General features: G+C 43.0%; 1 protein-coding gene across 2 annotated transcripts in view; it reads left to right on the top strand.

Annotated features, from left to right (window-relative positions):
• Positions 1-13,404, top strand: part of LOC139396411 (striated muscle preferentially expressed protein kinase-like) — a 134,205-nt gene that overhangs the window by 101,806 nt on the left and 18,995 nt on the right. For both annotated transcript variants that reach the window (XM_071143451.1, XM_071143459.1), the window contains 14 exons: positions 433-605; positions 889-1,001; positions 1,330-1,498; positions 2,077-2,176; positions 3,199-3,399; positions 3,617-3,674; positions 3,972-4,049; positions 7,223-7,395; positions 7,483-7,509; positions 7,817-7,969; positions 8,208-8,250; positions 8,360-8,428; positions 8,551-11,311; positions 11,700-11,852. In XM_071143451.1, the coding sequence (XP_070999552.1) occupies positions 433-605; positions 889-1,001; positions 1,330-1,498; positions 2,077-2,176; positions 3,199-3,399; positions 3,617-3,674; positions 3,972-4,049; positions 7,223-7,395; positions 7,483-7,509; positions 7,817-7,969; positions 8,208-8,250; positions 8,360-8,428; positions 8,551-11,311; positions 11,700-11,852 (4,271 nt within the window). The remainder of the gene's footprint in view (positions 1-432; positions 606-888; positions 1,002-1,329; positions 1,499-2,076; positions 2,177-3,198; positions 3,400-3,616; positions 3,675-3,971; positions 4,050-7,222; positions 7,396-7,482; positions 7,510-7,816; positions 7,970-8,207; positions 8,251-8,359; positions 8,429-8,550; positions 11,312-11,699; positions 11,853-13,404) is intronic.

A 13,404-nucleotide genomic window follows, 5' to 3' on the forward strand; every position in this document is an offset into this window, starting at 1 on the left:
AAAAATGTGTAAAAACCTGTTTTTGCTTTCTCATTATGCGGTATTGTGTGTAGATTGATGAGGGGAAAAAACAATTAAATCCATTTTAGAATAAGGCTGTAACATCACAAAATGTGGAAAAGGTGAAGCAGTCTGAATACTTTCCGAATGCACTGTGTATGACCCATGTGGGAGTCAAACCCACATGCTTTATGTTGCCAAAACCATGCTCCAACACATTGAGCCATTAATCAACTATTGCAGCTGGCCTTCTTGTTTGCTCCACCACAATTGAATCCACAAAAATGCAAACATTTAATTTTAATACCAAGGACTGTAGGATAAAACAATAAAATGTGTGAAACAGTCTCACAACAAAAGTTCTTACCCCCAAAAAGTAGCAACACCCCAACAATGGGATTTGTAAGTTGCCTTATTGTTCTCTGCATTCAGGAGAGGAGTGGTCCTTGCCACCAAACATGGGCTGTATGAGATGAGTATGCCCGATGATGACCAGCACTCCTTGAAGATCCTGAGGGTGAAGAGTGGCGACTTGGGTCAGCTGATGTGTGTGGCCTCCAACAAGTTTGGCAGCGACTCCTGCATCTTTAGTGTGGAAATGGCAGGTGAGTGTAATAATGATGGATTATGATAATGATTTGGATTTTTGGATATATCACTAATAACAGGTGCTCAAAGAACTTTCCAATGTTTTGAAGGGGAAACTCGTATAATTAACAACAGTTATGGCCATTAAAAAGTTAGCTACTCTTTCAAAATGCCTTTCTGCAGCAAGGTACATTGTAAGGACATTTAGTTTGCGTCGTGTTTCCTTGCAATGATACTTTAAGTATCGAGATACTGAGTATTGTGAAAAATCAAACACATTCTCGTGTTCCCTATCTGTAGCACCGCCAACCTTTGAGACAATCATGGAGGATGTGGATGTGCACATGGGAGATACGCCTCGTCTGGCTGTGGTCGTGGAGGGCAAGCCCATTCCCGACATCATGTGGTTTAAGGTGCATAAATTGAGACACAAACATATGAGCGTTTTATATCATTGGAACCCTTTATTCATTTCACCCTCATGCCTTGTAGTTACTCAATAGCTAACAAGATTGATAACCAGAATGTAGGTACTCAGCTGGTAAGAAGGTACATAAACAATGACTGAATTGTAGTGAGAGGAAACTGTCCACATTATGTTTCAAATAAGTTTCTAATATAGTAAGTGCGTAATTACAAGTAACATTGACATTCTATGTAATCATTTTACTATATGCATGTTTATTGTCATGAAGAAAAAAAATATTACATTCAGAGTGACTTATTGTGACTTGGTTTCAGGATGATATATTGTTGTGTGAGAGTAGTCACATCACCTTTGTGTATGACGACAACGAATGCTCCCTCGTGGTGCTCAACACAAGTCCGGAAGATTCAGGAGTGTATACCTGCACAGCCAAGAACCTGGCTGGCTCTGTGTCCTGTAAGGCTGAGCTCACCGTGCACACAGGTAAGCCTCTCCATACTCTTTAATCAAATATGCTTTCCAGTATTGACACAAAGGCGTAGTCAGTCGTGTAAGCAAAAGAATTAAAGGGACCTTTCACTACAAAATTAAAGTTTGTCCAATGTTTTCAGACCTCAAAAGTAGATGAATTACGAGATATGTCCACAACCTAGGCCATCAGTTGTGTCGATCCAGCAATATAACTTAATCCCCAAGTGAAAGGGTGCTTATCTTTTCCATTAATTTGAGGTGGAGACAGCCGGATCTACATAACCGATGTCAAAGGACGTGGATTCATTTTGAGGTCTGAAAACATTAGATAAACTTTCATTTTTGAAGTGAAATGTCCATTCAGCATTGCTTATGCAGATTTCTTTGAAACTGACCCACTGCTCGCACCTCATACTACTCACCAAGGACACGTATTAGTCAGATTGTTGAGATGCAGCTACAGTACGCAGAGGCTGATGTAAATTAAAGGTTGGGAATGTGATTAACTCAGGCCCAGAATACTATGACATATCGGCCTGTAATTAGGCTGCATTGTAATTGTGTGTCCTCACTTTTACGTTGCCTTGCAGTTAGAGAAGACAAGGAGGATTCAATGGAGGACGAGGAGACCATTCTCAGGAAGATGCGCCGGCTGACTGACTACTATGACATCCACAAGGAAATCGGGAGGTGAGGCACCAGTTTGTAAAGAAAGCTAGGAAGAAGAAATATATATACACATACATATACATACACTGAGTGTACAGAACATTAGGAACACCTGCACATACCATGACATAGACTGACCAGGTGAATCGAGGTGAAAGCTATGATCCCTTATTATCACTTAAATCCACTTCAATCAGTGTAGATGAAGGGGAGGAGACATGTTAAAAAACTATTTTTAAGCCATGAGACAGTTGAAACATGTTGAAACATGAATTTTAGATATGTGCCGTTCACAGGGTGAATGGGCAAGACAAAAGATTAAAGTGACTTTGAACGTGTTATGGTAGCAGGTGCCAGGAGCACCGGTTTGAGTGTGTCAAGAACTGAAACACTGCTGGGTTTTCCTGTGTGTAGCAAGAATGGTCCACCACCCAAAGGACATCCAGCCTTCTTGTCACAACTGTGGGAAGCATTGTAGTCAACATGGGCCAGCATCCCTGTGGAACGCTTGATACCTTATAGAGTCCATGCCTCAAAGAATTAAGGCTGTTCTGAGGTGCACAAGAGGGTGCAACTCAAAATTAGGAAGGTGTTCCTAATGTTTTGTGCACTCAGTGTATGTATACAGTGGGGCAAAAAAGTATTTAGTCAGCCACCAATTGTGCAAGTTCTCCCACTTAAAAAGATGAGAGAGGCCTGTAATTTTCATCATAGGTACACTTCAACTATGACAGACAAAATGAGAAAAAAAATCCAGAAAATCACATTGTAAGATTTTTAATGAATTTATTTGGAAATGATGGTGTAGGTGAATAGGTGTGTCCATTCTTTTGACTGGCACTACATGTAAATGTAAAACCTACAAATCAATTCCTAATTTTGTATTAACTGTAAGAACTATTTCCTTATAAATGTTCTAATTATTAAGTAATGCTTATAAATAATGAAATATGTGTTTATCTGTTTAGAAATTGTTGGTTAATGCTTTTACATGAAAGTGACTGTAAAATGTTACATCCTAATCAATAACAATATTTTTTTAGAGGAGCTTTCTCCTATGCAAAACGAGTGACGCAGAAAGTGGGGAAAATAGAGTATGCTGCCAAGTTCATATCTGCCCGAGCCAAGAGGAAGGCCTCTGCACTTAGAGAGATGAATCTGCTGTCTGGGTTGGACCACGAGAGAGTCCTGTATTTCCATGATGCCTTTGAGAAGAAGAATGCAGTCATCATTGTCACAGAGATGTATCCTTTTCAGAGTTCATACTCACTGGTGCCTTTTACACAGTATTCCATTTGACTTGAAGAGTGGGGAAAATTGAAGGTATAACAGTCTATATTTTTTGTAGATGCACAGACACACTCACAATCCTGTGTTTGCATATTTGTTTCCGTCATTCATCTCCTGTCATAATTATGAAATATTTCCAGTGTCATAAATCTCCTTGATCAATGCATAAAGATGCAACGAGGAACTTCTGGAGAGGTTTACAAAGAAATCTACAGTGATGGAGTCGGACGTGAGTTGGTTACTGTGTGCTTGGAGGACACTTAATTATGGGATCATGAGTAACAGGGACCCCTATTGTAAGATCCTTGAACTCGTCTTTACCAACTTGGCACCTAGAATTATTATCAAAGGAAGACCAACCAAGTAAATCCACACACTTTTACAGGGATAAGTGGGACCTTGGGTAACACTTGATATGATCAAACCACCCTGTTTCTCTTATTGTATAAGAATGTGTCTCCCATAACATCTTTACAAAACGTAACATAATGACAGTAACATATCCCTATACTTGGTATACCTGCAGATCCGCTCCTGTATGAGACAGCTGTTGGAGGGTGTGGACTACCTTCACCATCAAAATATTGTCCATCTGGATATCAAGGTAAACGTGTTTCTAGTTAATAAAATAGTTTTAAGGTCAGGCACCTCAGGCTGAAATAACATTTTTGCATCTACCTATCAATTCGGAGATTTGTTGGTATTTTTCAAAAAGTAAACATAAAAATGGCAAAAATATATATTTTATTTTGTTTATCATACTACTGTCATTAACATTTGAATGAATTTTAACCACTTTAAAATGGACATACATCTGTAATTTCAAAGCTCACTACATTGCATTCCACATAATTCCGAATCCCATTTCACAGAGAATGTTACCTTTATTTCACTAGGCAAGTCAGTTAAAGAACACATTTTTATTTACAATGACGACCTGCGGGGACAGGGTCTGGGATTAAAAAAATAACAAATAAATTAATTATAGGATAAAACACACATCACGATGAGAGACAACAACACTACATAAAGACAGACCTAAGACGACAACATAGCAAGGCAGCAACACATGACAACACAGCATGGTAGCAACACAAAACATGGTAAAAACATTACTGGGCGCAGACAACAGCACAAAAGTCAAGAAGGTAGAGACAACAATACATCATGCAAAGCAGCCACAACTGTCAGTAAGAGTGTCCATGATTGAGTCTTTGAAGTTTCATTTCATTTTAGTTTAATTTAACCAGGTAGGTCAGTTGAGAACAAGTTCTCATTTACAACTGCAACTGGGCCAATGTAAAAAAAAGCAGTGCGACAAAAACAACACAGAGTTACACATAAACAAACATACAGTCGATAACACAATATAAAAAGCTATGTACAGTGTGTGCAAATGTAGAAGGGAGGTAAGGCAATAAATAAGCAATGGAGGCAAAATAATTACAATTTAGCATTAACACTGAAGTGATAGATGTGCAGATGATGATGTGCAAGTAGAGATACTGGGGTGTGAAAGAGATAGAGGATAAGTAACAATATGGGGATGAGTTAGTTGGGTGTGCTATTTACAGATTGGCTGTGTACAGGTACAGTGATCGGTAAACTGCTCTGACAGCTGATGCTCAAAGTTATAGCGGGAGATATAAGACTCCAACTTCAGTGATTTTTGCAACTCATTCCAGTCATTGGCAGAAGAGAACTGGAAGGAAAGGCGCCCAAAGGAAGTGTTGGCTTTGGGGGTGACCAGTGAAATATACCTGCTGGAGCATGTGCTACGGGTGTTGCTATGGTGACCATTGAGCTGAGATAAGGTGGGGCATTACCTAGCAAAGACTTATAGATGACCTGGAGCAAGTGGGTTTGGCGGTGAATATGTTGCGAGGGCCATCCAACAAGAGCATACAGGTCGCAGTGGTGGGTAGTATATGGGGCATTGGTGATAAAATGGATGGCACTTTGATAGACTACATCCAATTTGCTCAGTAGAGTGTTGGAGGCTATTTTGTAAATGACATCGCCGAAGTCAAGGATTGGTAAGATAGTCAGTTTTACGAGGGTATGTTTGGCAACATGAGTGAAGGAGGCTTTGTTGCGAGATAGGAAGCCAATTCTAGATTTAATTTTGGATTGGAGATGCATAATGTGAGGAAGGAGAGTTTACAGTCTAACCAGACACCTAGGTATTTGTAGTTGTCTACATATTCTAAGTCAGAACCGTCCAGAGTAGTGATGTTCGTTGCGCGGGCAGGAGCGTGCAGCAATTGGTTGAAGAGCATGCATTTAGCTTTACTTGCATTTAAAAGCAGTTGGAGGCCTCGGAAGGAGTGTTGTATGGCATTGAAGCTCGTTTGGAGGTTTGTTTACACAGTGTCCAAAGAAGGGCCAGATGTATACAGAATGGTGTCGTCTGCATAGGAGGTGGATCAGAGAATCACCAGCAGCAAGAGCGACATCATTGATGTATACAGAGAAAAGAGTTGGCCTGAGAATTGAACCCTGTGGCACCCCCTTAGAGACAGTAAGAGGGCCAGACAACAGGCCCTCCGATTTGACACACTGAACTCTATCTGAGAAGTAGTTTGTGAACCAGGCGAAGCAGTCATTTGAGAAGCCAAGGCTATTGAGTCTGCCGATAAGAATGTAGTGATTTACAGAGTCGAAAGCCTTGGCCAGGTCGATGAAGACGGCTGCACAGTATTGTCTTTTATTGATGGCGGTTATGATATCGTTTAGGACCTTGACGTGGCTGAGGTGCACCCATGACCAGCTCGGAAACCAGATTGCATAGCGAAGAAGGTATGGTGGGATTCGAAATGTTGGTGACCTGTTTGTTAACTTGGCTTTCAAAGATTTTAGAAAGGTAGGGCAGGCTGGATATAGGTCTATAACAGTTTGGGTCTAGAGTATCTCCCATTTGAAGAGGGGGATGACCACGGCAGCTTTCCAATCTTTGGGGATCTCAGATGATACGATAGAGAGGTTGAATAGGCTAGTAATAGGGGTTACAACAATATTGGCGGATAATTTTAGAAAGAGAGGGTCCAGATTGTCTAGCCCAGCTGATTTGTACGGGTCCAGGTTTTGCAGCTCTTTCAGAACATCTGCTATCTGGAACAGCTGGGAGAAGGTGCTCTTATTCTCCATGGACTTTACATTGTCCCAGAACTTTTTGGAATTAGTGTTACAGGATGCAGATTTCTGTTTGAAAAAGCTAACCTTAGCTTTTCTAACTGATTGAGTTTATTGGTTCCTGACTTCCCTGAAAAGTTGCATATCACAGGGGGCTATTCGACGCTAATGCACATTTTTTATTTTAGATAATATTTTATTTGGAAAAATGAACCAAAAATGTCTTTAGTATTTTACAGATACTGTGGAAATATTTAAACAAATATTTATCCTGTAGTGTCTTAAAGAAATAAAATAAAAACTATTTAGGCGGACTTCATCCAGTGGCCAGAAAAATGTATTTGCGTGGTATTCCAAATTTTTATGAGATATCACAAAATGTGCGTATTTTAAATGTTTTCATTTAAAAAAAAAAAGTTGATTGCGATATAACAAAATATCCCTATTAGGGTGTTGGGCCTGGCCTTAAAGATATCTCACAAAATTTATTCTGGGTAGTACTGTTTCTGTTTGTTTATTTCAAGTGTGCATTTAGACAAGAAATATGTCCCCCTGAATGCATACATTTAGTCAAAAACAAGATTTTGACTATAACCACTGGTCTTTATTCTGAACTCTGACCTTATCTTTGGGTTTCCTCCCTAGCCTGATAACATACTCATGGCAGACCACCATGGTGATCAGATCCGCATCTGTGATTTCGGCAACGCCATAGAGCTCACACCCGATGAGGCTCAATACTGCAAATACGGCACACCAGAATTTGTCGCTCCAGAAATTGTCAACCAAACTCCTGTATCCAAGGCAACTGACATCTGGTAAAAATGCTGGAAGACATTAAAGTGTTTAAAACTTGATTCCCATCACAAATGGATCCTCTCTAATTCTCTTCTTTCTTTTCCCAGGCCGATTGGAGTCATCACATATCTGTGGTAGATACACATTAAATCTGTCTTAAATATGGTGTCTATGCAGTGATTACAAAACCAATCATTGATTCATAAGATGATTAATCACAATTTAAGCATGGAATTATTATGCACATGCACACTACAAGCCAAATGGATAAATAACCACCACATAAGTAATTGTTCATTCCTATTTTAATTACTATTAGAGACCCTATCAAAAGGCCATATTTGCCCCCTCATGGACCTGTAATAAAATTGGAACATGGCTCTAGAATCAGTGAACAATTAGTGAGAGGAAGAGAAATTAACAGGTGTTTCTGCATTTCAGCTTGACTGGAGTATCTCCGTTTGCTGGAGAAAATGACCGCAGCTCCGTGCTCAACATCAGGAACTACAATGTGGCTTTTGAGGAGAGTATGTTCGCTGAACTGTGCCGTGAAGCCAAGGGATTCATCATCAAACTGCTGGTGGCAGACAGACTGTAAGTGAAACCTATAGATTTTAACATGTTCAGCCAAAACTTGAGATGTCCATGTGCTACTCAGAATGTCATGTCAGCTACATGCATTTGATTTAATTGTCAATGTTCCAGACAATTTTAGTTACGGATGTCAAGATAGGATTTGTCCTTAGGATGTTTCCTCTGTTCTTATACATTTGTGGGCTTCTTAAGACAAACTAGAAATCTAATGTAAAATGGTATCATGTCATCCCTTTAGTAGGCCTGATACACAGGAGTGTCTCCGTCATCCATGGTTCAAGGTGAGGCATGTGAACTTTGACTATGGACTCATGTGTGACGCATAACTTTAGGGCCCTGTTCTACAGAGTAATATATGCTAATCTATTCTGTTTTCATTTTTTCATAAAGACCCTTACCAAGGGGAAGGCCATAAGCACAGAGGCCCTCAAGAAGTTTGTGTCTCGCCGAAAGTGGCAGGTAAGGGATCTGTCAAAGCAACTTTATTATTATTATTATTATTATTATTATTATACAATTCAAGCCATGATTTTTATTTTTATCATATTCAGTCTAATATTTGTTTATGTCCATCTTTTCAGCGGTCCCTTATCAGCTACAAATCCAAAATGGTAATGAGGTCCATCCCTGAGTTGCTGAACGACTCATCCAGCCACATCTCCATCGCTGTTCCCCGACACCTCAAAGAGGGCTCACCCCCACCATCATCGTCCTCTGACTCTGACGAAGATATTGACGAGCTGCCCTTCATTCCAATGCCACTCACCATGGAGTTCTCCGGATCAAGAATGTCTCTGAATGAGATCCCGGACGATCAGGAAGGCACAGGCAGGCCAAACGGCCCCATTGACAGACCAGGATCAGAGGTCGTTCATGTCCAACAGAAGATGGTGAGTGAAACCACTGGGAGAGAGAAAGAGGCTGGAGATTCCGCAGGTAAAAGCCACACCAGGAAAAGGTCAACGCTAGAAAATGACAAGGGGTCTTCGGACGAGGAGGCTCCCGCAGAGTTGGTGCAAGTATCTGAGAAGGCAAGAAGGCCCTTGTGCAGAGGCTTGAGCTTAGAGTCAGATAAGCCAGAGGGAGGAACCAGAAGGGGGCCGCTGCGTAGAGGGGGCTCTGCCGACAGTGCGCTGCTACTCCACCTCGTACCAGAAGAGGGCGCAGAAGAGGAAACTCCGGAAAGGGGCCGGCGAGTCCTCAAAAAGACAGTATCTATGGAGCTGCCTAGGAGGAGCACAAGCCCAGGGCCTCTGAGTCAGGAGGACTATGCTCTCAAACTGGAGCTGATGCGGCAGAGGCTACTTCGAGGCGGCTCTGTAGACAAGAAGATGAGTGGCCTGCGAGGACCCCTGCTGGAGACGCTGGGCATGGACGATGGAAAGCAGCGGTTGTCACTGGAACGCTACTCACACGCCCCCCGCTTAGGGGTTCCCCCATTAACCAGGGCAGCTTCCAGCGACCAGCCTGGAGAAGACGAGCCCAAACCCAAATTGCTTCGCAAGAGCGCCTCCTTCAGTCAAGGAGATGCAGAGCCCATTCCTCTGCACAGACGGTCCGGGGAGCCACTGGAGATCCCGCAGATAGAGGAGCGAAGACTCAAGGAGGCCATATCCATGTCTGCTCTCACTGAGCCATTCAAGAATGACTCACGCCCTGTGACTCCCAGGGAACCTTCCCCTCAACTTCCCATACCAAGTCCAGAGCCTGGGGAACAGGAGACAACAACCAAGATGGAGGACAAAAAGATTAAGACTGTGGAATCCATTGGCAAAAAAATGGATGGCGTGTCCACAGACAGTAATGCAGACCAGAGATCGAACACAGGTGGTTTCTCAAAGAAGAACATGAGCATGTCAGAAGAAGCAATGATTGAACCAGAGTACGTGGATCTGAGGGAGCCTATCCCTACTTGGAGGGAGCCTAGCCCTCATGTGAGGGTTCTTACATTAGAGGAACCAATGGAAGAAGAGAAAGAAGAGATTGAGGAAAAAGAGACTGTTCCTGTAGATGATCCGAAAGCTAGAGAAGTTGAAGAAATACACAAAGAAGTACAAAAAGAAGTCAAAGAAGAAGAAGTGAAGGCACCAGTAAAATCTTCTGAGATGGTCATTACTACAAGCTCCATAAGGGTCACGCCAGCACCAGCATTTTCAAGAGCAGCAGATAATGTTGTGACTCCCTTTCCACCTACGTACGTGGCTCCCTCTTCACCTGCCCTTACTGTACTCCCAGACGGTAGGACCTCTGCGTACGCTAGCATAATGCAAACCATCATGGTCCCCTCGCTTCAGCCCCTAGTTAGCCCCCCATTAGCAGACTCCACCCCTGTAGTTGTTCCAGTCCTTGCTCAAGCCCCATTTCCAGCACCAACATTAATACCCACATCTACAACTGTCCCTGACCCATCAAAGCCAGTAACTCTGCTATCTACACCAGGGGAACACCCTGCTGTCTTTTCAAGGGTGGCATCCCCCGAGCCCAAGGAAATGAGTCCACCCAGGGTTTCCCCATGCCCCACGCCCCAACATGAGCTCTCGCCAGGGGGACTAAACCTCCAGGACATTGCCTCAGAGGAAATATTCAAGGCACGCTTCAAAAAGCGTGACTCTTCCGTCATTCGAGGCCTGAAGCTTCTCAACTGGTCAAAGCCTGAGGAGAAACAAGTAGCCTCTTTGGACTCTGCCGAGTCAGGCGAAGATGTATACCGCCCTGGGCCCGTTGGAGCACCGCTTGAGTTTGTCCCCAGGAGACTGGAGGAGAAGTCCAAGTCGGTGCAGGATCTCCGCGAGGCCCAGAAGGATCAAGGTTTTATGAGAAGGCTCTCCATGCGCCTCAAGAGGACTCCGTCAGCCGAGCGCAAGGTAGAAAAGCCAAATGAGGAAGAACCGGTGGCTCCCAGGCGCCGGCTCTCCTGGGCTCTCCCCGGCCGAAGAGGATCCCATTCCCAGGAGAGAAAGGAAGTGGAGATGATGAGGATGGATGGGGGAATGGAAGCCGAGGTGGAACAGGAGGTCAAGGAGCCAAAGAAGCCAAACGAGTCGCCAGTCATGGCCATGCGCAGGAAGATCGAGTCGACGGTGTCCGGAATATCCATGAGGATCCGCAGTGCCTCGGAGGAGAGGAAGGTAGCGGCAGAGGAGAGGGAAGCCAACAAGCCAGAGAGCAAGAAGACACCCCTGTTCTCTATTCTGCGCAGGTCGACTTCCGAGGGACGTAGCCTAAAGAATATGGCTGGACCCAGTGTCCCTCAGAACCAGCTGGGCTCTCAGTCAGGCACCGGAGCTTCCTCAGATTCCCTGGAGTCCATGTCCAGCGTCAAGTTGGAGACAGCATCAAAGGGTACGAGACTTCTACCAACATATAAATAACATGTCTTTAGAATGAACATGTTCCCCCTACACCTGAAAAGGTCATATGATTCATTTGCAGATTATTACTGAGCAGAATTAGACAAAACCAAACGTTACCAATTAACGCGTGTATTATCACTGTACAGAGACAATGTCACTATTCTGGAGTGGTACTAAAAATGTAATAAGAATCATACATTTTAACAATTATGCAAACCCTCCCACCCCCTTCCCCAACCAAACCTGTGTTCTTGCACACTGAGATACAAAAAAAAGTTAATCTTAGTAAACATGCTTCCCTATGTGTGCTACCATCCCCTTTTTCTTTGTTACTATTTCTGTTGATTTAACTTTGTTATGTTTGTTCCCTCTGGTAGGGGCAGAGGGCGAACGTAGGTCCCGATGGGACCGTTGGGGCCTAACCAGAGGCAGCAAGAGAGACAAGACGGTCTCGCAGCCTGATATCCCAACGGCTATTGCCAGAGAAAATGGCTCCCTACGCTCTCGCTCCTACTCCAGACTGGCATCTGGTAATACTTAACGTCCCTCATTCCTTAAAGAGATTGTTCATCCAAATTTCCAGACCTGGTAATCTCAATTACATTTCAAAATAAGTATTCAGATATATTTTATTTGAAATGAAAAGTAGTTGAATATAAGTAGTGAAAATACTCAAATACACTTCCATTCATTTAACCCATGTATTTGAAAATATATTGTATTTGAAATAAATATTTGAAAATACTTTCAAATACAATTTGCTAGACTATTTGGTTAAAAAAAAAACATTAAAAAGTTTTGGGCTTTGTATTCGAAAAGCATTTAAAATACCAGATACTCAAACACACATGTATTTGAACCCAGGTCAGCAAAATTACAACATTTCATATTTGTTTCCTAACCCTAAAAGCACTCACTGGACAGGAAGAAACCGCAATCCATCATCATGTATCAAATTACCGGAGGGTTATGAGAATATTCAATCAACGTTCCACCAAACAATTTATTTTCAATCTCTTTTCTATTTTTAAATTAAATATACCTTTTGGTAACCCGCCTCACTCAATGTGACACGGATCCGCTATTTTTCTAGACCTTAGCTACTAGCTATTTAGTCATTGTTAGCCACTGCTAGCGGCCTTTACCTTCTGCACAGGCACCAACCGTTTTTTTTAGCCTGGATAATACCTACCAGCCTCAGACAGTTTTTCTCCAAACCTTGGACCATTACTCCTGATCATCACAGCTGGCTAGCTGCTACCGAGTGGCTAACGCCCCTGCCCCGAAGCTAGCACCAGTTAGCCGCAATCCAGGCGCTTCTCCCGGTTAGCAAACAAAATTACTACAACTACAACACCTCTTTCGCCATCTGGCCCGGACCCTTTGTCGACACGGCGCCCCGCCGTACCACCACGACTGGTCCGCAAACGTAATTCCATCCTCTGTTCCCTCAACCGGCCATTGCCGGACGTCGGAGCTGACGCTTCTCCTTACTAACTTTAAACGCTGTGTCTCCCGCGGGCTAGCGTAGTAACGACTACCCTGCGGCTTCCCTGTTCCATCTATTGCTGTTCACTGCTGGACTGTTCATTTATCACGGTACTCCATTTGGATATTTTTTTTTCGTTTATCTGTCGGCCCTATCCCCGAACTCAGGCCCTGTGTGTAGTTAACCAACCCACTCTGCCCATTCATCGCCATTTTACCTGTTGTTGTTCTTTTAGCTGATTAGCTGTTGTTGTCTTATTCATTGTTGTCTTCGCTAGCTCTCCCAATCAACACCTGTGATTGCTTTGTGCATTGCTTTATATCTCTCTCAAATGTCAATATGCCTTGTATACTGTTGTTTAGGATAGTTATCATTGTTTTAGTTTACAGTGGAGCCCCTAGTCCCACTCTACATGCCTTAGATTCATCCTTTGTCCCACCCCCCACACATGCGACGACCTCACCCAGTATAACCAGTACGTCCAGAGATGCAACCTCTCTTATCATCACTCAGTGCCTGGGCTTACCTCCACTGTACCCACACCCCACCATACCCCTGTCTGCACATTATGCCCTGAAACTATTCTACCATGC

Source organism: Oncorhynchus clarkii, chromosome 3, assembly GCF_045791955.1.
Source record: "Oncorhynchus clarkii lewisi isolate Uvic-CL-2024 chromosome 3, UVic_Ocla_1.0, whole genome shotgun sequence".
Lineage (NCBI taxonomy): Eukaryota > Metazoa > Chordata > Actinopteri > Salmoniformes > Salmonidae > Oncorhynchus > Oncorhynchus clarkii.